This window comes from Vombatus ursinus, unplaced genomic scaffold, assembly GCF_900497805.2.
Source record: "Vombatus ursinus unplaced genomic scaffold, bare-nosed wombat genome assembly UNPS02015397.1, whole genome shotgun sequence".
NCBI lineage: Eukaryota > Metazoa > Chordata > Mammalia > Diprotodontia > Vombatidae > Vombatus > Vombatus ursinus.
This window is the reverse complement of record NW_020955175.1, coordinates 533409-559924: the sequence shown is the minus strand read 5'-3', so window position 1 is coordinate 559924 and position 26516 is coordinate 533409. Positions and strand designations below refer to the sequence as shown.

The 26516-nt window shown below is 36.8% G+C and overlaps 2 protein-coding genes across 2 annotated transcripts; both read right to left on the bottom strand.

Moving 5' to 3' along the window:
• Positions 1 to 7060: 7060 nt before the first annotated feature.
• LOC114032064 (olfactory receptor 51G1) lies at positions 7061 to 8026 on the bottom strand. The gene has a single exon (XM_027847269.1). It carries the CDS (start codon positions 8024 to 8026, stop codon positions 7061 to 7063), a length of 966 nt encoding a protein of 321 aa, XP_027703070.1.
• Positions 8027 to 18516: 10490 nt separating this feature from the next.
• On the bottom strand, positions 18517 to 19497 carry LOC114032063 (olfactory receptor 51A4-like). Its single transcript, XM_027847268.1, has one exon. The coding sequence runs from the start codon at positions 19486 to 19488 to the stop codon at positions 18517 to 18519; it is 972 nt and encodes a 323-aa protein (XP_027703069.1). The 5' UTR covers positions 19489 to 19497.
• Between the last annotated feature and the right edge of the window lie 7019 nt (positions 19498 to 26516).

Here is a 26516-nt window from a genome sequence, read left to right as displayed (position 1 = left end):
TGGGATCCATGAGATGGTAGTATACTCTGGCTACCTCTACCATGTCACACCTCTAGCACAATAAGCTCATATCTAGCCTTTCCTGTCTTTGTCTTTCTGTGTTTAGCCTTTCTACTCCATACTCTGGAACTCTCTTCTATCGTTATCAAGGTCCTTTTCATTTCCAATCTCTGCCATATTTTGCTAGAGTGAAACCTAGATTTATTTCTCCTAAAGATACCGTGTCTTGATAATCTTTAGTAATACTGCCACTTTTCTTTCATCTCCTGCCATGTTTGTTTAGTTTGTTTGATTCACCAGTTCTGATCTCTTATCAGAAGGAGAACTACATCTCCAGGATTCTATTACTGAATCTATTTATAGATTATTGTATGATTGTATGAAATATAAAGGTCTGGGGAATCAGGACTGGCCACTCACCCTGACTCTCCCACTGACTAATAGTGTTCTTTAATCATTTTTTCTTACTTATTCTTTACTTAGAGAAATCAACAAAACTTGGCACTTGGCACTATTCTATGCACTATTAAAGCTATAAAGACATTTAAGACAACAGCTTTTCCTCAAGGGATTTATATCATTTGGGAAGTAGATCAAAGCTATGAAAAGATAATAAGGTAGTACATGATAAAGGCCAGAGCAGTTGCAAAAAAAAAAAAAATAAGACTGCTTCCAGTATTTGAATCAGGAAATAACAGTGGCAGAAGAAGCCAAGAGAGGAGAGAGGTGAAATATGAATAGGAGTTTGAACTGTGAATAGGTATAGAGGAAGGAACTTTAACGCTTGTTTTGTCATTCTGCTCTCTGAGCCGATTGTTTTGTAAGGACTAGTCCTCTGGTATCAGGGAGTCCCTTCTGAGAGGACGTAGGGTTCTCCTGATGACAACTGGGCTCACAGTCCTCTACGCCACCAGTATAGGTGTGACTGCCAGAAGGTCAAGTCGTCATTGGGGTATCTAGTTTATGTAAAAGGGAAGGCCTCTGGACCGAGTGGAGAAGTCCAGGAAAACAACCTCTTAATAGGTTTGAGTGCTGAGAATAACATGTCAAACAATGGGAATCAGTTCAATAAAAAGCTTTATTGTAAGTAATGGGAAGAGAGAGAAGGGGAGACAGGAGAGGAGACCTTACATACAACTTAGGCATGCACACTGCACAGTATAACTCACATAAAGACAGTGCTGCATTGGGGAGCGCAGAGACACTGGTCCGTTTAACAGTTTCCAAGGCCCTAAAAATCACTTAACCATTCTTTTATCCTTTTTTTTTCAAGTTAAAGCTATATCTTCCCTTAAGGAGAGACTATTGGTGGTCTCAAGATCACGAGGCCCAATCTTATAACAACTATTAAATAGAAAAAATTGACATGACAGAAAGCTCATGTGGCTACCCATCAATCAATTAAACATCCAGCATATATTAAGCTCGGCTCTGTGCAAGCCACTGCTGTAGGCCCTGGGGATTCAAAAACAATAAAAAAGCCTTTGCCCTAAAGATGATTACACACTATGTTATCTAGGTGAATGATGGTAGATGAGGAGAGAGATACTGGGCCACATTAGAAGAGTTTTTAATGCCTACTCTAAGGAGTTTGAATTTAACTCATTAGCCAGTAAAGTCTCATAGAATGTGGAGTCAGAGAACACAGATTAATACCCCAACTTTATGATATAGAAGGGGCAGCTAGGTGGCACAGTGGATAGAGGGCCGAGCCTGGAGTCAGGAAGACTCATCTTCTTGAGTTCAAATATGACCTCAAATACTTAACTAACTGTGTGACCCTGGACAAGTCACTTAATCCTTTTTGCCTCAGTTTCCTCAACTGTAAAATGAGCTGGAGAAGGATATGGAAAACTACTCCAGTATTTTTGCCAAGAAAACTCCAAATGGGGTCATGAAGAGTTGGACACGACTGAAAGAATGGAATAATACTGTGATTTATTAACTACGTGGTCTTGGGCAAATCACTTACATTATGGGGCCTCAATTTGATTATATACACAATGAGCAATTTATCTTAATGGTTTCTATGGTTCCTTCAAGATATAAATTTTGACTCTGTTATAATGACAGATTGGGATATTCTTATTCCCAATCGCCATCATCTGATCTTTTCTCTGTCCGTGTTACGCAGTAGCCAGCTTCCTCAAGTTCACTCCATCTGGTCCAAATCTTGTTGTTTTCTATCAACCTCTAAGCCACTCTCCCTTCTGTCCAATTAGTTCAAAAGCTGACTGTTTTATTCTATATTCTAATCCCAGTCTACTCGGAACCTTTAGACTACTAGAGTCTCATCCTCTTTCCTTCAATGACCTTTTCTACAAGCTATTTCAGGACCTCTTTTTCCCAAATGAAATTGCCCCAGCTACCAAGAATGAGGTATGAATTTTATTCTCCTCTGCTGCCACTTTAAGAGGACATCAGATTCAACATTTGTACTCTTTTACCCTTCAAACCAACGTTAACCATTAGAATACATTTTCTCATCTGTACCTAGAACAGAAAATATATAAATTCTGAAATAATGCAGGATAGGGTAATTAAAAGTACATATAAATGACAACTTTCTACTCAGTGTAAGCCTGAATGGTGTTAAATTTTCTGATTCTGTTTATACTTCATTTCTTACCTGGCTGCACTACTTTGGGACTCCCCTGACTTTTCCACTATGCCCTAGGAAACTCATTGTTGGGAAAACCTCATTACCTTGTAAGATCTCATCACTTTTGGAATCTACCCTTTCACCACCTACTGTCTTTCTGATTGGAGGGCAAAGTCATGAACTCCCAAACTTCCATTTAAGAAGAGAGTCCAGTTCAGACATTTCCTCATTTTTTATCTCTCTACACTACTTTGAGATTTCTCTGACTTTTCCCCTATGCTCCTGCATCAAGTTCCTTTGCCAGTCCCCTTCCCACTCCCCTTCGCTATTATTTAGATTGTAAACTCCTTGAGAGCAGGGCCTGTCTTTCTTTTTTCCCCTCTAGCACTTAGCATACTACCTGGCACTCTGTAGGTGCTTAACAAATGTTTATTGACTAACATCCACTAAATCTAATTTGGTCTTCAGTGTATTCAATAGACCAGTAACACATTTCAGTTCCCAGTCCCCTCCCAGCCTAAAATTGCTACTTCTGAATACTTTTGCACAAATTTGTTATTTTTCTACTTATGTAGACTGAATCAAGACCATTTGCCCATGCTGTAATCCAAGGTGAGCTCTCAGGCAATTCAGAAGATTCAGGATTTCAGGCTACTCTTTTGAGCTCCACCCACACTTCAATATAATAAACTAGCTAGATAGTTTTCTGCAAGCTAGATTTTCCACTTAACCATATCTCATCAACTTTGGGACTTCTTTATTTATTGAGGGAGAGAGAGAAGAAAAAAAAAAACAACTAGTCCAGTGAAGATTTGTTATCGACTCACAGCAGGTCATTTTTTCAAACATATCTCAACCTCCACACCTTACATAAAACCTTAATACCATCTATACCATTTATTAGGGTAATTATAATAGGTACATAATAGTTAACACATCTATAGCACTTTAAATTTTATAAAACATTTTTCTTACATTTGTAGTCTTTATAAACTGGATGGGGGGGAATACTTATACCAACTTTCATGCACATTGCCAGTTAAGTTACCTACCAGGTAAGCAGATATATCACTCCCTTAGGATTTTATGGGTATCCCTGTGGGGCAATGCTGTTCTTCTATTGCTCTCAGATAAAACCTCCATTCTAGGATGTTGCTCAAATATCAATCCACCCAGAGCCATTTAATATATCTTCTATATTGTTGATTGATTTGGTGATTAGTGTCCCAATATTATATTGATTGTTTTTATTTTTAAATTTAATTTTATTTTAAAAAGTGTATAAGCATTTATTTTTTTTGCTCCCATCTCTCTCTCCCTTCCATGGAGAAGAAAAAAAAGATAAACATAACTTTTGTAAGCAATATTCATAGTCAAGCAAAGTCAAGCAAATTCCTGAATTAACCTCATTCAAGAACAAATGTCTCATTTTGTATGTTGAGTCTATTGTCTCTCTATCTACAAACGAATAATATTTTTCATGATTAGGCTGCTGGAATCATGATTGGTCATTGTATTGATTCATTTTTATTCATTAACATGAATTAGCTTTTCACAGAAGAATATTTACTGAAATTATCTCAAGAAAAGACATTGCCAAGCATTTCCCTTAAACATGGAGAGCACATTTCCCTCTCTATTAATCGAGTTCCTGGGGAGAATGAACTCAAACTTAAAGTGGTTGCTAAAGAGCATTTGCACACCAGATTAATTCCCTCATGCAGTATGATCTATGTATGGATCACTTCCTTGATTCAGGGCAGGACTCTTGAGTACAGAGTTGTAACACTTCTGGGTTAGATAACACAAAGTAGTTAATTTAATATCCATTGCTAGAAGGGTGACAATGAAACTGACATCACCATTTTACAAATGAGAAACTGAGATTAAGAGAAACAACATGAAGCAGTGGATAAAGCATTGGACTTAGATTCAGAAAAGTTTTGGTTTTAATCCCACCTCAAAAATTTATTAGCTATATGAGACTGACCTCCAACATAATGACGTGTGCAAACCATAGGCTCAAAAGATCATAGATTTACAACTGGAAGGAATCTTAGAAGGTTTCAAGTCAAATCTTGTCATTTTATAGAATAATTGAAGGAATGAATATATGAATACGTAATTGTTGTTCAACATAAGATCTTTGACAAATAATTAAAAATGTTCATGTATTACTGTAGCAACTGGATAACACCATATTGAAATTCTTATCATAAAGAAAGACAAACAAACAAAAAAATCCACAAAGATGTTTCAAGAAAATGGAAGGATGTCTGTACAGATTTTCTCCCAAACACAAATAAAGGACTTGACTGGACTGGTTTTATTATATGCCCTAAGCAGCAAGAAACATTATTACATGGGACAGTTGGCATCATCTTGCCTTGTAGCAAGATCATACTAAAATAAAGTATTCTGAAGATAGTGTAGCTTATGGGGCAACTCTCTCAAGATTCTAATAGTAACTTTTTTTCTAGCACCTGAAGCCCCAATGTTATGTTTCTCACTTAAAAATTAACTATCTGACTCAATCAACTTAATTAAAACGCAGTGAATAGTTAATAAAAATGTTCTAAATACTTACTGAGCCAGATATTTTGCCAAGCACTGAGTATACAAATACAAAATCATCATTCTGCTACTATCTCTTGCAATGTGGGTAATGAATATTTGAGTGAAAATTAATGCCAAAGAGAGACAAAAATACGTGTGCATGAACTCTGGCACACAAATAGACAAACAGTTATATACAATAATAATCAGAGAACATACTCATACCTAATGCTTGGTATATTAATTGATGCAATTGCAATCCAAATACCCATATCCGATAGCACTAATGCCCAAACAACATTTGTGTACAGTGACATATAATCATACATGAAGATACACAGCCACTTGTACTGATATACACAAACATATAGGTGCACCTAATCACATTCAAACACCCCATCTACCCATACAACAAAAACAGCATTCAGATACAGATCTCTCTCTCTTTCTTTCTCTCATTTCTTTCTGTTATCTATCTCTCACATACACATTTACATATACAGCAATGTGCAGGTGATAGTAAATAAGACTTTCTGGAAGCAGGGAGAAGGAAGAATGGATTTGAAACAAACATAAAATTCTGCCAGTCTGCCTCTGACTTTCTTCATCTCAAACTAAACACCAATACCATAGGGCCAAGGCAGGATTTTTTTTTTTGCTTTAATCACTTCGTTCATTACCCACATTGTAAGAGATAACACAGCTCTAGACATTTTTTTCCTATGGATTTTATGTTTTGTGTAGAGTCAGCATGGTAGAGTAGAAATAACACAGGCATTAGTATCCAAAGATCTGGTTTCAAATCATGGTTCTGCTACTATCTCTGTGGCTCTGGGCAAGACATTAATCCTGTCTGGGCCTCAGTTTACTCATCTAGAAAAAGATGGAATTGGACTAACTGAATTGTGAGGTTCTTTCCAATTCTGAATCCTGTGATTCATGATACATACAAGGAGAGATACTTAGAACCTAAAAGACATGGATAGGGCAGCTGGATAGTGAGAGGATTAGCAACCATGCCATTTGAAGAAAGGGTATACAATCTGGACATGTTTAACCAGGAGAAGAGAATATTGAGGAGGACATATTGGCTCTCTACAAGTATTTGAAGGACTATCAGTAGATGGATAATTAAGCTTATTTTTCTTAAAGACAAGTAACAGAAGTAAGAACAATGATTGAAAGTTAGAGAGAAATAATTGACTCAAGAACATTTTAATAATAAGAGAGTCAAAAGTGGAATAAGTTGCTTCTACAGTAAGCAACACTCCATCTCTTGGCCCTGGGCATTTTCATTGGCTGTTGCCTATGCCCGGAATTTTCTCCCCTCTTATCTCCACCTCCAAGCTTTCCTAGCTTCCTTCAAATCTCAAATAAAGCTGCACTTTTTGTAAGGAGTATTTCCCAGTCCTCCTTAATCTTGGTGCCTTCCATGATCCCACCCCAATTTATCCTGTATATATCTTGTTTGTACATAGTTGTCTGAATATTATCTCCCACATCAAACTGTGAGGTCTGTGGGAGCAGACTGTTTTTTTGCCTTTATTTGTTTCCTCAGCATTTGTCATGGTGCATAGCATATAAAGTGTGCTTAATAAAAGATTATTGATTGGACTTTACTTGTTCTGCTAGGCCCTGAAGGGTAGACATACTACAGAAAAATTGCCAAAGCAGAAAGAGGATTTTTGTTTTATCCACTACTTCAAATAATTCATTAATGAGGATAACTAGCAGTCTAACTAGTAGGTTCAGTGGGGGGTAATTACCATTCAGTGAAAATATACTTTCAAAGCAGGACAGGGACCAGAGAACAAGTTATCCTGTCTTATTTAAAACAAAATGAAATACCATAAAAACATCAACAACAGCCAATAACTTCCTTCCCAGATTCTCCACCTCAGCCTACCCCTGGCGATTGCTACTCAGTCCCCGCACAGAAAGAAACTTTTTGATAATTCTCTGCCGAATCTGCTTAGTCTTAACACTGTAAACAATGGGGTTCATGAGAGGTGGGACCAAAAGGTAAACATAGGACATGAGCAAGTGGACGATGCGGGGCAGATGCTCGCCGAAGCGGTGCACAAGTGATAAACCAATCATAGGGATATAGAAGAGAAGCACAGCACAGATATGTGAGACACAGGTATTGAGGGCTTTGAGTCGCTCCTCATGGGAAGCAATGCTCAGCACTGTGCGGAGAATTAGGGCATAGGAGAGAAAGATGAGCAATGAGTCCACACCCACTGTACAAGCCACCACAAAGAGGCCATAGATATGATTGACTGTGATGCTGGAGCAGGCCAGCTTCATGATCTCCAGGTGAAGGCAATAGGCATGGGCCAGTACATGGGAACGGCAGTAATGGAAGCGTTTCAGGAGAAAGGGGAGAGGAAGGATGAGCAGGGCACTGCGCGATACGGAGCATAGCCCCATCTTCACTATCCGGCCAGGTGTTAGGAGAGTACCATAACGAAGTGGGTTACAGATGGCCACATAGCGATCGATGGACATGGATAGCAGCACTGAGGATTCCACCAATGATAGGGTATGAATAAAGAATAGCTGGGTGAAGCAGGCAGGGATGCCAATCTCTCGAACCTCAAACCAGAAGATACCCAGCACTGTAGGCAATGTGGAAAAGCACAAGCCTAGGTCAGTGAGAGCCAGCATAGCCAGAAAGTAATACATGGGCTCATGGAGTGTTGCATCTGTGCGAATGACCTGGAGGATGGTGATATTTCCCACAATGACTGTCAAGTAGATAGTGCAGAAGGGAATGGAGATCAAACCATGTAGATTTTCTAGGCCTCGGAATCCAGTTAAGAAGAAGGAGGCTGATTGCAGGCTGTTGTTTCCTGGAGACAGCATTGTGCTGAAGACTTGGCCTGATAACTCTGAAAAGCAGAATTTGGCTAATGAAAAAATGGAAGCACCGTATTCTCGCTTACTTGATGTGAGTGGAGTAGTTGCTTGTTCCTTTGAAAGGTGTACCAATGATTTAGCTGACTTTTTAACCTCTCTCCTAGGTAAAAGGAGAATCAGGAACTCCAGTCTCCTGATGTTCTGTCCAGTGACCCAGCCACCCACTATTGCTCACCTAGCCCAGGGAAGTGAGAAAGGTGTGTTCAATTGGTGCTGGCCTTATGGATGTGAATGAGAGTGTAAACGGGCTAATACCAAATCCTACTTTCTTTTAGAAGGCCTTCCTAAAGACTTAGTCTACATGGATCTCTGAACTTCCACACAATACATGATAGTTTATACCAACCATTTTGTTTTGATTCTTATTCTGTCATTTGAATGTTCATCTTGAATAATTTCATATGTGGGTAGTGGGTGTGTGTGTGCACATGCATATGGGTGCACAAGTGTGTGTGTGCCTTATGGCTCCATGAGAGGATAAAGGCAAGAAAGTATGGAGTGGAAATTAGGAGTGTTCTTTTGTTTAGAAGACTTGGGTCTGAGTCATGGTTTGAATCACTGGATGAGCTTGAGAAAATCTCTGATCCTTGGTTTTCTTTCTTTAAAGTAAGGGGAATGGACTTGATGCTTGTAAAGATTCTCCCCAAATTTAATTTTTTCATGATTCTGTAGGTAAACTCCTTGATTGCAGATCTAATATTTCCTTGTTTCCTCCTCCCAATGCCCACTTTGAGACCCAGAGGATCTAAAATATGACTTAGTAAATAGAAATTGTTTAATATCAGTAAAGACCTCTTGAGTTTTCTGATTAATTTGTGCTAAGGAGTAGAATTTAATATGGTGGCTGTATCAAGCCCCCACTCCTTGGAAATAAATTACTACAACTGAACAGTCTCAGAAAAGCAGGACCCAAGCATACTAGTGGAAGCAGAGGAGTTCAAAGATGGAAGGAAGAGGAGAGCAGAGGAAAAGGAAATGATGGAAGACGTTTAGGATGCTCTTTATTCCCCCACTGTTAAGTTGAGTCCCCAGAGGGCAGTTATATACTTTTCTCCTTGGGGTTCTATCACTGGGTAACCCTGCAGGTTTGGGGTTGTTTAAAAGTATCATTTATAAACCCCTATCCAATGAAGTTTTCCTAATATCAATCAACCAGTTAATATCAATTAACTTTTTGAAAAAAAAAAAAGGATTTAATTGCAAGGATGGATGTTACAAAAATAGTTTCCTAAATCCAAGGGAGCATTCTCTCTTCTGCCCACACTAGGTCTCTGGGGAGTACAGACTGAGAAGAGTGGGAAGGAAATAGAGGCCTTTAGAAAGTGAATAGAAAGCAAAAGGGGCTGGGTGGGGAGCTAGAAGAGTGAACATAAGAGAAGAAAGAAGCAGGAGGAAGAGCCACGCAGCAAGAGTGCTAGTACTCAATTGTATAGCCATCCTATTTACTATCACAGCTTATTTTTAGCTTTGACTTCCATTATCATTACCCCACTGTAAGAGGGATAAGAGGATGTGAACTTAAAATAGGAGAGATTTTGGTGAGACACAGTGAGCATTTTCTGAACTTGGAATGATAAAAATGTTGGATGTGTAACTGATTAGCGGAATAAGGTCTTTGTTCCTGAAGATCCAGAGGAAAAGAGTGCTATTTCCTCTTGGGAGGTTAGTGAGAAACAGGGACTGGAATCAATGACTTCTCTAAATCTCTCCATTTTATAATACTACCATTCTAATTCACTCTGTCAACCACTTAATTATTCCTATTCTCCTGGTTAGTTCATAGATAACTCAAAAATGAAATAATTCTTAGAGTTCATCTTAACCATCCCCCTAACATTGTAGAGGGCTACATTTATCCCTTTGAATGGTAAAAAAGTGAAAGTCTTTCATTTTTTCCCAAAGCTAAGATTCAAAATCCCCACTTTAATCTAGTAGAATTTCTTTGCCTCTTAGTCATATCCCGCTTAGTGGTGAGGCTGCATATAATGTTTGTGGGGGTACATAAGCACGATTATGCACACATATGTTTGTCTTCACCTCATGAATCAAATATTCACCAAAGATGCTCACATGTGGTGAAGTTGGACCAACAATACATAACACGCTCGTATACCAGGTTTCATAGAGCAGTCCCTACTCCTTTCTCCCACATTGTTGCAGATTTCATGGGCATTTTGGTTCTACATAAAGGGACTGAGGAAGTAGGAGTTAAGGTCAGTCTTCTGGACATGAATTTAATCTCACTTAATTAGTCCTACCCCTTGGAGATAGCATTTTTAATAAGAGGAAGTTGTGGAGAGAATATTGAGAATGGAGTTTTATGTCCTGATTTTGAATTCTAGGTCTGTGACTTATAAATTTGTGACATATAAATCTGGGTAAGTTATTTATCTATGTTCTCCTGTAGAATGGAGATAAGATTATTTAGCCTGTGGATTGGACAGTAACTGAACCTGTCATTCCACTGAAATAGGGAACTTGTGGATAAGGAAATTCTATCTAAAATGTAGGTAAGTATCTTCTCTGCAACTTAGTCTTAAAGAGTAGAGTAGAGATGTCATACAAACTGCCAACCAGTGCAGCTAAGAACAAATTGAAATGTAATTGGGAAATGTTTAGTAAAATAAATTAAAATAGAACAAAACATAAATAATGTTAATATGTGGTTTTCTAAATAAAGGTTCAATATTCTATGATTGTAAAGGAAAAGGTATGAAGAGTGAGAAGGAGATGGGGCCATTGGAAGGTGAATAGGGAAAGCAAAGGGACTGGGTAGGGAGCTAGAAGAGTGAACATAGAACAAAGGAGCAAGGAGAAGACATAAGCAACAAGAGAACTGGTACTAGTTGTATAAACACCACCTTTAACATTACAGCCTATTTTTAGCCCTGGAATTATTCCCACTTGCCTCAATGTAAAAAGAATAAGAGGACATGGACTTAAAATATGAAAAAATTTTGGTGAGACACAGCACATGCTTAATAAATATTTATTAACTGAATAATTGACTGATCTTTCATTTCTATGAAGTAAGGAGAGTAGGTTTTATGATCTCTTCCCATGGATGGATGAATAAAATGAAAAGCAAAAAATCAAAATGACTTACTTAAGTTTGAGTAGCAAGTTAGGGACAGAGAAAGGCCTAGAACTTACAGTTCATAATATTGTAAATTTAAAACTAGGAAATACATTAAAAATCATCTAGCCCATTTTTTGGCAGCTAAGTGGCACAGTGGATAAAGTGCCAGGGACTGAGGTCAGGAAGATTCATTTACCTGCTTCAAATATGGCATCAGATTATTATTAGCTGTGTGACCCTGGGTTAAATCACTTAATCCTGTTTGTCTCAGTTTCCTCATCTGTGAAATGAACTGAAGAAGGAAATGGAAAACAACTCTAGCATTTCTATCAAGAAAACTCTAAATGGAGTTGTGATGATTCAGGCATGACTGAAGCAATTGAACAACAAGGAACTTAATAACTGCTGTCGAAGTTAACACAAACACACATAAATATACATATATAATTGGTCCATTTCTTCATTCTCTGAAGGAACAATAATAAATATTTATTTAGCACTTTAAGGTTTGCAAAGAATTTAACTACTACTTCATTTTATTCTCATAATAACCCTGGAAAATGGGTGCTATCCTCATTTTATAAGTGAAGAAACTGAGATATGCAGAGGATAAATGATTTGCCCATAACCACACAGCCAGTAAGTATTTGAAGTGGAATTTGAACGCAGGTATTCCTGACTCCAAGTCTGGCACTCTATCCACTCTGCCACCTAGTTGCCACAAATCTATCCTATCTCCATATATGATTTAAAAAGAAAATTTTGTCTGAAGAATTCCCGAGGATCCTTAGGGCATCAGTCCTTCCAAAATAGATTGATACTAGACTAAGATTCTTATTCAGTGCTCATTCAGTCTTTCCTTCTGCCCAGGCAGAGCTGATATTGACACATGACTTCAAGATCCATAGTCAAAGATTTTTCAACCAAACTACCTGTTGCTGGTTATGCCCTAACACTTCCATCTTTACCTGCTTTTCTCTGCATCCTCAAAAATTCTGGATGATACTCTTCATGGCTGGTTGACCCGAATATAAATTTCTGAGGGTCAAAGTCATCGGTTCTTAAGCTCCTTTATGTAATTGATCCTTTTGGCAGTCTGATGAATCTTATGAACTCCTCAGAACAAAGTTTTTAAATGTATAAAATAAAATTCATAGGAAAACAATTATACTGAAATATAGTCATCAATTAAAATGTTCACACACCCTAGGTTAATAACCCCTCCAATAAATGTCCATAACTTTTAAAGGTCACGTTATCTACTCTTCTCACGTACCTCTGTCATGGAGCATCCAACCCATCTGGATCCTCTCTCAACTGATAAATACCCCCCCCACCAGCTCTAACCAGAATATTCCATTCTTCAGAACTCCTTCACCTATTTGATGCAAGCATTAGAAAGAGACCAAGGAAGAGGTTACTGTGTAAAATAAGAATCGAGATTCTCACTTTTCAGTTAGTTATATCTTTGAGACTGTCATCCACATGGCAACTTCTCTCCCAAGAAACTTGAACCTCTTAGTCCAGAGAAAACTGAGAGGGAAGTACTTTCCATTTAAAAAATAGGGGAAAGATAATTGCACAGGCCATGTGGATGTTCACTAGGGAGCCCTAAACTATGAGACTTTATAAAGGCCTAAGGTCTATCCCCTGAGGAGCCTCTCCCTAGTGTGAGAGTTCCCTTGGTCTCCACATGACATTCATATCTGTAGTGGTCCTCAGGGGCTCAGTAGAATGTAGGACCCATGAGTTTGCTTTCAAATTCTCTTCTCATGAGTGTCTGTAATGTATATAGTCCTTCCTTAACTATCACTCTGTACTTCTATGTTTTGTTCTATTTTAACTTATTTTGTTAAATATTTCCCAATTACATTTTAATTTGCTCCACTGGTGAGCAATGTATTTGAAATCTCTACTGTAGGTAACTCTCTAAGATTAAGTTGTAAGAAGATACATTGGTACATAGAATTTCTTTACTCACAAGTTCCCTATTTGAATGGACTAACAGGTTCAGTTACTGTCCAATCCATAGTTACTTAATCTAAGTGATAAGTCACTTAACCTTTGTGGGCCTCAGTTTCCTCATTTGTAAAATGAAAGAGTTGGATTCAATTATCTTCAAGGCCCCTCCTGGTTTTAAATCTAGATAATGTGAAATGCAAGTTCTAAATCTTACTCTATCTCTTACTTGCTAAGGGGCCTCAGGTATGTTATTTACCCCTCTCTGGATTTCATGTTTCTTCATCTATGGAGTCCAGAAGGATGGATACAGTGATGTCCATGGTTCATGGTTTTTCATGTTTTGATCTGATTTTGATTCAGAAATGTTCTAATCAGATGTGGGACCCTGGACCTGAGATAGCAAGAGGGCTAAAAATAACAACTCTACTCTATTATTAGAGATCTTTAAATTTCACATAGTCCTTAATTCACAACAAATTCATGAGATTTCCCCTACAAATACTGGCATTTGATATGTGTAGAAATTAGAACTCAAAGAAGGGAATTGATTTCCCTAAGGTTACACAGTTTATAAGTGGCAGAGTCAGGGTTTGGACTGGGTCTTATGCCAGGGGTGTGCTGGTAAATGTTTAATAACTGGTTCTCAAAAAAAAAAAAAAGAAACAAAAGAAAAAGAAAATGCACCCATGACATACTTATAAATTTAATCTGCATTATTGATGTTGTTCATCACTTTTTAAAATCTCAACCATCAACAAAATAATAAGTCATGCTTTTATTTATAGAATTTGCCAAATTTCTGAGGTATAAATACTCAAATTGAAAATTTAACAGTTGGTTATTGCAGAACAATTAAAGCTGGCTCTAGCATAGCATAGGAAAGTGGGATGAACCATAGACAAAGAATGAGAAGACTCTCCTCATTTCTTACTTCAAAGAATTTGTAAAAAATTATTAAAATACTGCTGATTATACTAAAATCTATATTCTCAGTTAATTAAATGGCCTGGATAGGTGTTGTTCCTGGACCCAAAGGTAGAGGAAAAGATGAAATTAGGGTGTCTGGTAACCAGTCTGAAAACATGGATCATAAGGAATATGTGAATTGCTTCCTAACTGTTCCCATCTAGGTCATTATTTTTGAGAACCTGCACCTGGATGAGGACAGTAGTAATCACAGAGAATAATAATATCTTGCCATAACATGTTTACTTTTGATCAATTCATCATTCCCAAACACCATTTTTATCTTCCATTTCCCCAACTCCCAGTGGCCTCTACTTGACTTCCACAATTGTCTCTAATCAATCTTGTGACCTTCTACTTCATAATGTGAACCTACCCTTCCAGACAGGTTATTCTTTCCCACCATTCCTCCTCCCAATCCTAAGAACATGCTTCATACTTTCCCAGATCTGAGGCTCTAAAAATAGTACTTTCCTCAATAATGCTTCCATTTAAAAAAAAAAGTACTTTCTTCAAAAACAATCTATGAGGCTTGTCTGTTATATCCCTTAGAGCATACAAGGGCATATTATATGGATTGACTAATATGGACCTCTTAAACTAGAGCCAATATAATTAGACCTATCTGGAGGAACCTCTAACAGGCCCAAATATAATAAGTGTCTTTAAGTGGGAAAGTGGCAAAAGGCCCAATAATAAGAGATGCTACTTCTCAAGGCTGAGGTTTCAGACTGTTAGCGAAGGCTTGCTTCCTCAGAAACCACTTTATTACCCCATCTTTCCACTAGTGGGGCTATACATAGGAAGGATAGAGGGACAGACATGAAAAGTTCATGGAATTATCCCCCCTAAAATATTTAATCACTTTTCAAAAAAAGAAAATTCTGCATCCCTCCCCCAGCTTTCAAAATTCATTAAGGGAAGGGGGTTAGGATGTTGAACCTCAGTCCAGGGGTTAACTATCCCAGAAACAACATTTTAATGATGTTAACTCTCCCTGAAGGTGTCATATTGTTCTGCCCAACATTGTGTTTTATTTCAAGTTTTACTCCATAGACTCCATAGGACCTCTTATTGAAGGGGGCTTTTATGCCTAGTTGCAGTTTGTGGTTAGACACAATGCTGTTTGTGCACTTTTTCAGCTTGCTATTGTTAAAATATTTAAATATGTTTTTGTATATTTGTTGAATTGTTAATAAATTATATAACTGGTACCATTAATGCTTACCCAACACTACGACAATGGATTTCTATAGCGAAAGATATTTAGGCTTCCAATATATTTTTAAATGACACAGTTCTTGATTTGAAAAAGTTTATTTTCTATTTTGGTGGTGGTGGTGATGGCGAATATCTACCTTAGACAGTTAAACATAATACAAGATAGAGTATTTTGGAAAGAAAGGAAAATTCAGAAAATGCTATCCATTTTAAGAAATTTGGAGAAAAGAAAGCTCACTTTCAGCTAAAAGGATATGGGGAAAAGTTCCATGATGAAAAAAAAGACTGAAAGAAAGACTTAAAGTTTACTCAAATCCACTGGTATACCTTAAAGAGTTTGCAGGCTAAAATAGTCACAGCAATGAAGATATGTGCATTGGCACATACATGGAAAAATAACAGCATCAAAAAATTCCATTTGACAAATATTTATTAAATATCTGCTATGAATGGAGCACTGATACGAGAGATGATTAGTCAATAAATATTTATTAAGCAACTACTGTTTCATGCATTATTCTAAGTGTTATATAGAAGAGAGTGCTGGTTTTGTGGTCAGAACACCTGGATCCCAGCCATGTCACATTATTCCTGTGACTCTGAGAAAAGCATATATCTTCTCTAGGACTCAGTTTCCTCAATTGGCAAATGTAGGGGTTGGACTGAGGTGATTTCTGGATTTTAATAATAGGATTCTTTAAAATTATAAGATTTAGAGCCAAAAGAAACCCTAAATAATAAAACCTTCATTTGACAAATAAGGAAATTGAGGGCTAGAGAAGTTAAGAGATCACACAAATAGTCAGTTGTATAGTCAAAATTTAAACCTAGATTTTCTCTCTCCAAATTTTTCATCTTTCCAGTATAATCTTTCAACTACACTGTCTCTTACCTTCCTACTTCAAAAAGCTGAATTTTAAGTAGTGTGAAAGCTGATTATTTCAATGGTGAGATAGGGAAGAGGATAGAATAGGTAAAGCATTCTCAAATACTTATTTGAGAACCTACTTTATGCAAGTTTTTCCTAGATAAAGACTCTCAAAGAGTTTTATAGTCTAGGAAAAAAAGTATATATAGATAAAAAAAATAGTTCAAATTAATGTGGAGGATTCCCTAATAGGTTCTTCTGAAATAAATATCTCCTTGACATAAGAACAATTACCCAGAGGCCAGGAATAGCCTTGGGAGCCCCATTTCTGCTACTATTGTCTGAATTTGGATGTCTTTCCCTTCCTTCTATCACATTTTATTTTCCCTTCCCTCTATTTTAGTCGACTCCTTGATTTCCCTCACACTCACATTCAGTGCCTACTTCTTGATACACCTGACAGCCTACCCTAGTCCAGGATGGGGCAGTGCATGTTTAGGATTACTGTGGCAGGGCCAATCATTTCCTGGGACCCATGAAAGAATATAAAGGGGTGGGTGGGTGGGTAAGTAGGGAAGGATCTATATAGGGAATTGCATTAAAAGTAGGTCCAAACCCTTCAGCAGTTTCGACACCTTGGATTTCCTGTTACTGCCTCCCAAACTTCATCAGCTCTTATCGCAGTCCTTACCCCCAGGTACTGATGTAGCACTTGCCAAAGGCCATATGATCTACCCCAATATAACTTAAATGTCATTGAGTCTTTTATTACAATTCAATGAAGAGAGATGTTCACATTTCATGGTTATGAGATTCTTGAGTATCATTAGGAAAATATTGGTTCAATGAAAGACTGTAGTATAATGGATAGAGGGAAAAACTTAGAATCAGGAGGATCTGGATTCAAGATTGGTCTCTTAAACAATACTGACTGCCTGTGTAGCTCTGGTCATATTATTTAACCACTAAATGTCCCAGACAAATCTCTAATACTATACATTGTAGAACAGTTACTGATCTGCATTAGTAGAAGGAGTTTCTTTATAGAGAAGACCCCAAACCAATGCAATCACAGGTCTGGGATGAAACAAAAGGGTTAGAAGGCAATAAGTATACTTTTTTTTAGTAAGTATACTTCTATGGGTTGGCCTGAATACCTAGGCTCCATATATTACATACTTTCTAAGGGAAAATATATCTCAATTTCAAAAAAAAAATAATGTCTTACAAATGCATTTAGAATCATTAGATCATAGATTTTTAAGTTAAAAGGACTTAAATTGTCATTTAGTCTGGGCAATCCTTTTAAAGACAAGAAAACCAAGGCCCAGAAAGCTTATATGATTTGCCTAGGATGACACAACTAAGAAGTATTTGAAGTAGAATTTGAACCCAGGTCTTCTGACTTCAGAATTAAAGATTTTTTACTGTACCACATTTCTATCTTTTATATGAAAGTAAAACCCTTTCATAAAGTAGGAGTTGTCTGTGCATAGCTGTATGTGTGGTAATAACTATGTCAATAGATGATAGATGGATAGATAGATAAAGTGAGATAAATAGATTAATAGAATGGTAAATGAATGAATATATGAACAGTAAATAAATCTTTTAAAAACATATAAAATGATAAAGTGCTTTGGGAATCCATAGGAACTAATTACTTCATACAGGGATGGTCAGGAAAGAGACAATGACATTTACATTGGGCCTAAAGTGATGGAAAGGTGAAGAGGAGTGAAGTCATCTCTTTTATATTCATTTTGGAAAAGTATTATGGGAAACTTGAGATTTCCAGGTGCTCTTAAAATAATTAATGACAATTGTCTTGACCAGTAGACAAACTATGTAGAAGATGGCATTCCAGATACTCTTTGAGTTTCAGAAATTTAGAGTGGAACAAAGAGGGAAGTGTTGACACAGTTGTCATGATCTTTGATGGTTTAGAGAGAACAGGAGATATGCTATAGAGCTAAAGATTGACAATGTTATAATTTTCAAAAAGAAATAAAAAGGAAAAAGGTAGATTCCCTAAGATACAGGAGAGAACACAGAAAAAAAGAGGTCATTCACCATAATCCCTAAACTCATTCAAAGAAGGGGCATACCTAATCTAAACATTTGAGAAGGCACTCTGCCCTAAAGCCTTCCTGGGAAAAGGAGTCTACATATCAATCACTTGTCCTTACTTTAACCTACACTAATTTTCTTGACCCATCTTCCTACTCCCATTATTGATTTCTTCAGTGAATAAGGGTTACTAATAAGCTTTTACCTATGAGAAACTTTTGACCATTTCCTTCGATTTTTTGTCCTCAAAGATAAATCAGCATTGATTTCCTATCCCTTCTTTTTATTCCCTCCCTTTATCCATCTTCTCTTCAGACCCATCTTCTCCAGGATCTTCTCTCGGATCTGCCTGGTCTTCACACAATACACAATGGGGTTCATGAGGGGTGGCACCAGGAGGAAAACATCAGCCATGAGGATGTGGATCAGAGGAGAGATATGCCAGGCAAAGCGATGGAGCATTGCTGCACTCAGCATGGGCACATAGAAGATGAGAACAGCACAGATGTGGGATATGCAGGTGTTGAGAGCCTTGAGCTGTTCTTTGGGGGCTGCAATGCCTAGCACTGTCTTTAGGATCATAATGTAGGAGAAAGTGATAAAGATCAAGTCAAGCATGGTGGAAAGAGCAGCACATAGACCATAGATGATGTTCACCCTATTGTTAGAGCAAGCCAGCTTCATGACATCCTGGTGGAGACAGTAAGAGTGAGAGAGGTGAGTCTTCTGACAGTATGTTAGCCGTCTTAAAAGGAAGGGAAGTGGTAGTATCAAGACAATGTTTTTAGCAACCAGAACAAGTCCTATCTTGGCCACACGTGAACTGGTCAATATGGTACTGTATCTCAGAGGGTTGCGGATGGCCACATAGCGGTCAAAAGCCATGATAGAAAGCACTGATGCCTCAGTGACTGTGAACAGGTGGATGAAGAACTCTTGGGCGAAGCAGGCAGTGGCATGGATCTCTTGTACATCAAATAGTAATATTCCCATAGTAGTGGGTAAGGAAGAGAGAGATAGACCCAAGTCTGAGACAGACAGCATGGAGAGGAAATAGTACATGGGCTCATGAAGACTGGCTTCAGTCTTGATAAAGAAGAGAATGGTGCAATTGCCCAGAATGGCAACAATATACACTGAGGAAAATGGGATAGAGATCCAGATGTGGACATGCTCTAGTCCTGGAATCCCAATCAGGAAGAAGGTCAAATCATCATAATTTGTAGCATTTACAGTGGACATGGTAAGCACCAAGAGGGATAGGTTTCTACCTGAGGAAGTTCCCAAAATGAAGCCAAGGCAAGTTATGAAAGGTCTACCTCACAGGGATGAAAGAAGCTTCTTGAAGTCATTTAATCCTTCTCTTCACATTTGAAATTAACTAAATGGTAAATAAAAACAGAAAGGAAAATCAAGCAAAGAAGTAAATCAAAGGGAATCCCTTTTCTTCTCTCAAATACCTAATCCACTTTTTGATCAACATCAAATGATATAAGATCATATAGCAAGAGTTGGAAGGTATTTTAGAGACCATTTAGCATAACCTTTCATTTCACAGATAAGGAAATTGAGGTCCATGGAGATAAATTGACTTACTGAAGATCACACTGCAGAATCCAAAACCAGTTACTTGTAGAGTCAGCATGCTTTCTGCTGCAAAAAAGAATTGCCACCAAAATTAATCTCTGTTGAAGATTGCCAACAGTCTCCTGCTTAAAGGTTTCCCCAGCTGACTCTTAAAATACCTACTTGGGCAAGGGTAAAGTACAGGACTTAAGAGTCAACAACTGGTGCATTTCACCTTCGTCATTTAATGCTAAGGTAACCTTGGGTGAATCACTTTGAGAATAATTTTCTCATCTATAAAATGGGGAGACTAGTACCTACCTAACAGGATTTTTGTCAGAATAAAATGAACTAAAGTATCCAAAGAGCTTTGAAAGTCAAAAATTACATACAAATGCAAGCGGCTATTATAAATACATCTATTTCAAACTCTGATCTCTCTCTCTCTCTTTTTTTTTTAAGAAAAGGCAATAGATATTTTTTAATCAGAAGTTTCAATGGGCATTTAACACAATTAGTCAAATTCAGCAAAGACATATTAAGTGCCTACATTGTGTAGAACATTCTGTACAAGAAGAGAACAGTTAGAGGGAAAAAACAGCATAGTTTAAAAATATGTGAATGATGATCATATGAAAAGGAGGATAGATTAGTTTTTATGTGTCCTGAGAGAACAGAAGGTCAATGAGTGAAAGTTACAAGGAGAGATTCAAGGTTGATATCATTTCTTAAAAATTCAATCTGACTCCATATGGAATAAATTCCCTATGACATTCCTGCCACTGGAGATATTAGAACATCATTGGCAGACCACTTGATTTGTGACATTATAAAAGGATGTTATGCTTTAAGTGAAGCTGGATAAAATAATAATAATATTGCTGGTGACAAAATTTTGATGCCTACTGAATACCTAAAAATAAATAATCAGGTAACCAGAATTATGCATAAGAATACTGCAACCTTTCATAAATCAAGAGATAACCTATCCGTTCATTACATATGCAAATCCTAAAATATTCTTGAGAATTCAACAAATAAAATTTACTTGGAGAAGGACATCATTTCAGACAAAGCTGTTGCCCATAATCACCTAGACATAATGTAAAAAAAAGAATAATGTTTTAAATAGATGTTGCCATAACAATTGCTCTAAAATACTTTCCAACTCTTACTCCAACTCAAAAAAAAAAGTCAAACTACGATGAAATGAAAAGCTTCCAAATCATAAATGGGCTTAGAAGAAGAAATCAAAGCCATGTGGGAACGGGGTGAGAAATGAATCATTCCTGGATTCCTGTCAGCCACTAGAGGTATTATGAAGAAACTTTCTATGAATCTATGGCAAATTGACTTAACATCCCCAAAATTGTATTTGATTACAAAAGGCAACTATTTTATTCTCATGAGTAATGGTTTAGAAAACATCAAAGGTTAAAAAAAATTGTAGGACATTGCATTCTCAGGATCATTTCTATCTATAATACATCCAAAGGGAAAAGAAGAATAAAATAATAATATTAATAATGACATTTTAAATATATTTAAAAATATTTCATAAATATGGTTTCATTAGATTCTCTCAACAACCATGAAAGAGAGGTGCCATCATTTTTCCGATTTTATATATGAGGAAATTTAAATTCAGAGAGATGATTTCTTAGGTTTGCTCTAACTCCTGTGATTGCTGCTCCAAACGCAAATAGTGCTCCAAGCTCCCGTGATTTCTATAATAAAGGGAACTATGGAATCATAGACTTAGAGAGTGCCAAGGGTCTTTTGAGGTAGAGCAATCTACACCAACCTTTGACCCAATTCAAGAATTATGTCTACTTTATTCCTCCCTTGTGGTAATCCAGTCTCTGTTTGTGTACCTCCATTGATGGGGAACCCAGAGTCTTGCTTGAAGTCTATTCTACTTTGAGTTAGTACCGGTTGTTAGGAAATTCTTCCATAGCCAAAGCCTGCCTCCTCATAACTTTTACCCTTCAACTTCAATCCTCTTGAACAGGACAAAAAAACCAAAATCTACTCTCTTTCCCAGGTTATATATCACACCACAAGCTTTACCATCTTTAAGTTCAACATCCCCTTGTAGTTAACAGAATTAGACATGATAGTCTCACATTGTATTCTTCCAGTACATAAAAACCAGACTACTAATCCCTCTGTGCTCTATAATTTTGTGCTAATGCAGCCTTTGTTAATTTTTTTCTTCAGAGAAAAATTGCACTAGTTTGTCCATTAAAAAGTTGTCATCCTGTGATTCAGTGATCATATAAACTATATTATAAGCATCATCACTATTGGCTCATATAAAATCTGTGGTTAATTAGTCACTCAGTCAACAATTATTTCTTTGAGTATTATACCATGTTGAAAGATTGTCAGTCTTTCGGAAGAAAGCCATACATGTCTTTGGCCCACTTCACTCCGTACATGAAAGATAATGGCATGAAATGGAAAGGACCCCAAATTTAAAGTCAACAAGACCTGTGCTTGAGTACTGGAGCCAACAATTTGTGATATGGGGGAAAGGAAAGGAGCAAGCATTTATTAAGTGCCTACTGTGTGTCAGGTATTTATACTAAGTGCTTTGCAAATATTATCCCTTTGGATTTTCACCACAGTTCTAGGAAGTAGGTGTTATTATCCCAATTTTGTAGTTGAGGAAACTGAGGCAGACAGAGGTTTTTTCCCCAGGGTCACATAGCCAAGCAGTATCTGAGCCTGGATTTCAACTAAGGTCTCTCTGAATCCAAGTCCAACACTCTATCCATTATGCTACTTAGATACCTTTGATAGTGAGTAAATAATTTTCTTACCTTTTATGATATAAATAAAATATATGTAGATAACATACTTGTACATAACTCACAAGGGTGTTCTGAGGAAAACACTTTGAAAATCTCATACAAATGTTATTGATTTAATAAGCTAGAGAAAAATAATTTCTTATAATTGGTGGTTCATATTCATATGAATATATATATATAGATATGTATACATGCATATATGTATACATTTATGCTTACTTATATACATATTGATTCCAAGTCCAGTACACTTTTTAAAAATGACAGTTTATTAAAATTGTTTTTTGTTTGTAACCTGTTTTATTTTGCTTCCCACTTTGCTTCAAATGGGAATGGGATTGGCTTATGGCTTCACCGATATAGGAAACTTCCTTTACCTACGATCATCACTTTCTATGCAATTTATATTCATTACATACTTATATACATATATATGCATATTTGTATATATTATGATTTAAACACATAAAATAGATCTAATCAAACATCACAAGTACTGCTTATACAATTTATTAGCAAGGAAACAAATGATAACACAAACATAAATGTAACCTTAATTCCAAAGCCCATTGTATGAGATTTTCTTCTCATTGATGGAGATGACTACCCAGCCCTGCAGGAAAAGGAAGGCAGAGCTGGTGAGAATCAGAGAGAGGAGAGCTCTTAAGTTTCTTCAGTCCTCTTTATTCTTTAGGGTTATATAAATAATTATTTACAACATTTTAGCTATGAAAAAGATCACAGCTAGACAGTCATATCTAATCTAATTATTGTTGGCTCTATCAGGTTAAAGGTCAATTATTTTTTACTTATCTAAACTTTGTTTCTCTAGTACCTAGCACAGTACCTAGCACAATGATTTGCATGCTTAATAAATATTTGTAGAAGGAAAGAAGCAGGGAAAGAAGGAAGGAAGAAAAAAAAGGAAAAAAGAAAGGAGGATAAGTGAGTAGCCCTCATGTAATACGTTACATAAGGACAAGTAAGAAAGGGAAGGGACGGGAAGGTAAAACATTTTTCTTAAGCACCAACTATGTACCTAGAACTGTTCTAAGGATTTTGCAAATAGTATCCCATTTGATCTATTCGATAACTCTATGAGGTTGATGGTCCCCATTTCACAGGTCAGGAAAGTGGGGCAAGTACAGGTTAAGTGAGTTACCCTGGATCATCCAGTAGTATGTGTCTGATGCTGGATTTGAAATCAAGTTTTCTTAACTCCAGACCTAGTACTCTACTAACTGAACCATTGGTAGTTTCAATATAAAAGGCTTATAGCTATGAAGTGTTATAGAAATGGTAGCTATTTTGATTTTATGGCAGAAAATCAAATCTCTATTTTTTTTTCAAATTATAGACATATCCTATCTAAGGATCAGAAAACTTACCTTAACTGTTTGATGGTTTAATGATGACTGCACTACCCAGAGGCAGTCTATGTCTCTCCAGAATTTCTTTTTGTTCTTTCCTTTAGAGACTATAATTACTTCAAGGAGGAGTCAATGTGGAGATTTGGGGTTGAAATGAAAGCTTGAGTGTCAAGGATCTTGGAGGAAGGAAGGACAAACAGACATAGATGAGGTTGGAATTCTTTATTTTTCTCCCCCACAGTCTCTTTTACTACACGGGCTTTCCTACAATTTCCAGGAAGGAGCTCAGAGAAACTTCATGATTCAACTCTTGGTCCCTCCCTGTCCATTCTCACCCAACTTCCACTCAGTACCCCTATTCTGGGAGTAGCACAATGTTCTGCCAGGAAAAAAAAAATCAAGAACCAGATCCTGATAAGGAGTATCACAATAATACCATCAACAATCCCCACCTCCATATATTATTTCATGGTGTCTCAGTTTTCTTACAATACCATTATGAGGTGAGTATTGTAAATATCATATCCTTATTCTAGAAAAGAGGGGGACATGAGGCTCATTGAGGTAAAATAACCAAAAAGGTAGTGTCAGAGACAAGATATGAACCCAAATCCCAAGTTGGTCACACTTCCCATGACCTCATATATCTCTTTAATGCCTTTAGATAATTGCAGTTTGTTCCCTTTGTCAGGTCTGAGAGTAAAGACCTAAAGAAGAAAAACAGGCATTGCCATACTCAGAATTTAGTCCCCTCTCTGTCCTTTCCCTTCAAAGTATATGCCTTTTTGCCTCTTGAGTACAGATATATCTCTACTTTGATCATTTTGTTTCATTCATTTCTCCATTTGTTACCTGCTCAAGTCACTAAGAAATCAACAGGTCCTAGTAGAGATTTGGAAATGCAGAGGTTTCATGCTCTGAGAGTTCTGTGTCCCCATTCTTACCCATAACCAGTGTTGTCCCTAAGAGCTTGGATTTATTTTCTGTCTTTCTCTAATATTGAGGAGTTCACAGTTGTCGCTCAACCCTCATGACTTCACCAGGGATGTAAAATATGACTTTATGAGTCTTCCAGTCAGGCTTCAGCTCATTTGGTCTGGGTTTCAAGGGACTGGATTTCCGCAGGAGCTCCCTAGACAACACACAGTTACTTACAAACATGGGGTGAGGGGTAGCATGGGATGAAGTTTGTCCAAAGACTTGCCCAGTGTTTGTTCTGCTTCTGGACACATTTATCATGAGGCACATATTTATTCTGGAATCAAGCCTTGGGCTATAAGATCCTCTGGGAATGAAAGTAGCCCAGTTTTATTACTTAAGTAAACATTATATGGAAGTGATGAACTCATCCAAAGGAAGGAGGAGATGACTGGGGAGGAGGAAGCACTGAGGCAGGGTAGAAAGTACACTTTAAAGAAGATGAATTCTGAGTAAATTTTTTTTTGTAAAATTGATAGATAATGAAGCATATTTTCCTCTTCTTAACATGGAAATGGACAACCACAAGGACAGATTAGTGTGTGCAATTTCAGATGTTATGATTGCATTATGTCTTTTCATTTTTCTTAATTGATTTGTAGGAGAAGGTTCAATCTGGAGGGGATAGAGAAGCTTTCCTGTCATAAAATTAACTACAGTAGAAATAGAAATACAACAGAAATATTTAAAATATTACAATTAGAGTAGAATTATGTTATATTACAGAATTGCAATATTACAATTACAATAGAAAATATAATAGAAAAACAAAAGGTATCAACAATAAGTATTTAAAAATTATAAACAATTGTCATTTTCCATATCATTACTGCATTTATAAGAATGCCTGAAAGTATTTAAGCAAATTAATGTATTTGATATATTGTCTTTCATCTTTACCTAAGATAATACCAGATTCTTGATGCTATAAGTTTTCAATTAAACAAGTTATTGAAAAAAATATGGAAAAACTATTTTAGAGAAAAAGAGGCAGTAAGGTATAGTATGTAGAGAGCTTGCCCTGGCGTCAGAAAGAGTTGTATTCAAGTTCTTTCTCTGATACATACTGACTGTGTGATTGTGGATGAGTCACTTAACCCATGAATGCCCTAAGCTGTAAAAGCAAAATTGTAGAGAAGGCAATGATCTGCATTGGAGAGGATCCTGTCCCTATATGGATGGGAAGCAAAATAAAACAGCTTATGGACAAGAAATAATTTTAATAAACTGTCAAATATTTTAAAAAGAGTACTGAAATTGGAATCAAGCAATATGGGTTTCAGTATTGACTTTATCATTTATCAGCTGTATGACATTAGTCAAATCACTTTATGTCTCTGGGTCTATATCTTCATTTGTAAAATGAAGGGATGGGGTTACACCATCACTAAGGTCCACATCATTAGAGGGCACCACAGACCTTTTAATAAAGTGCCATTGGCTCAGAACTCTGCCTCAGTCTCTTTTACTGCAGGTTGGACAATTTTAATTTCCATAATATGGAGTGAGGGAGAGTAAGGAATTCAGCATAATGATAAGG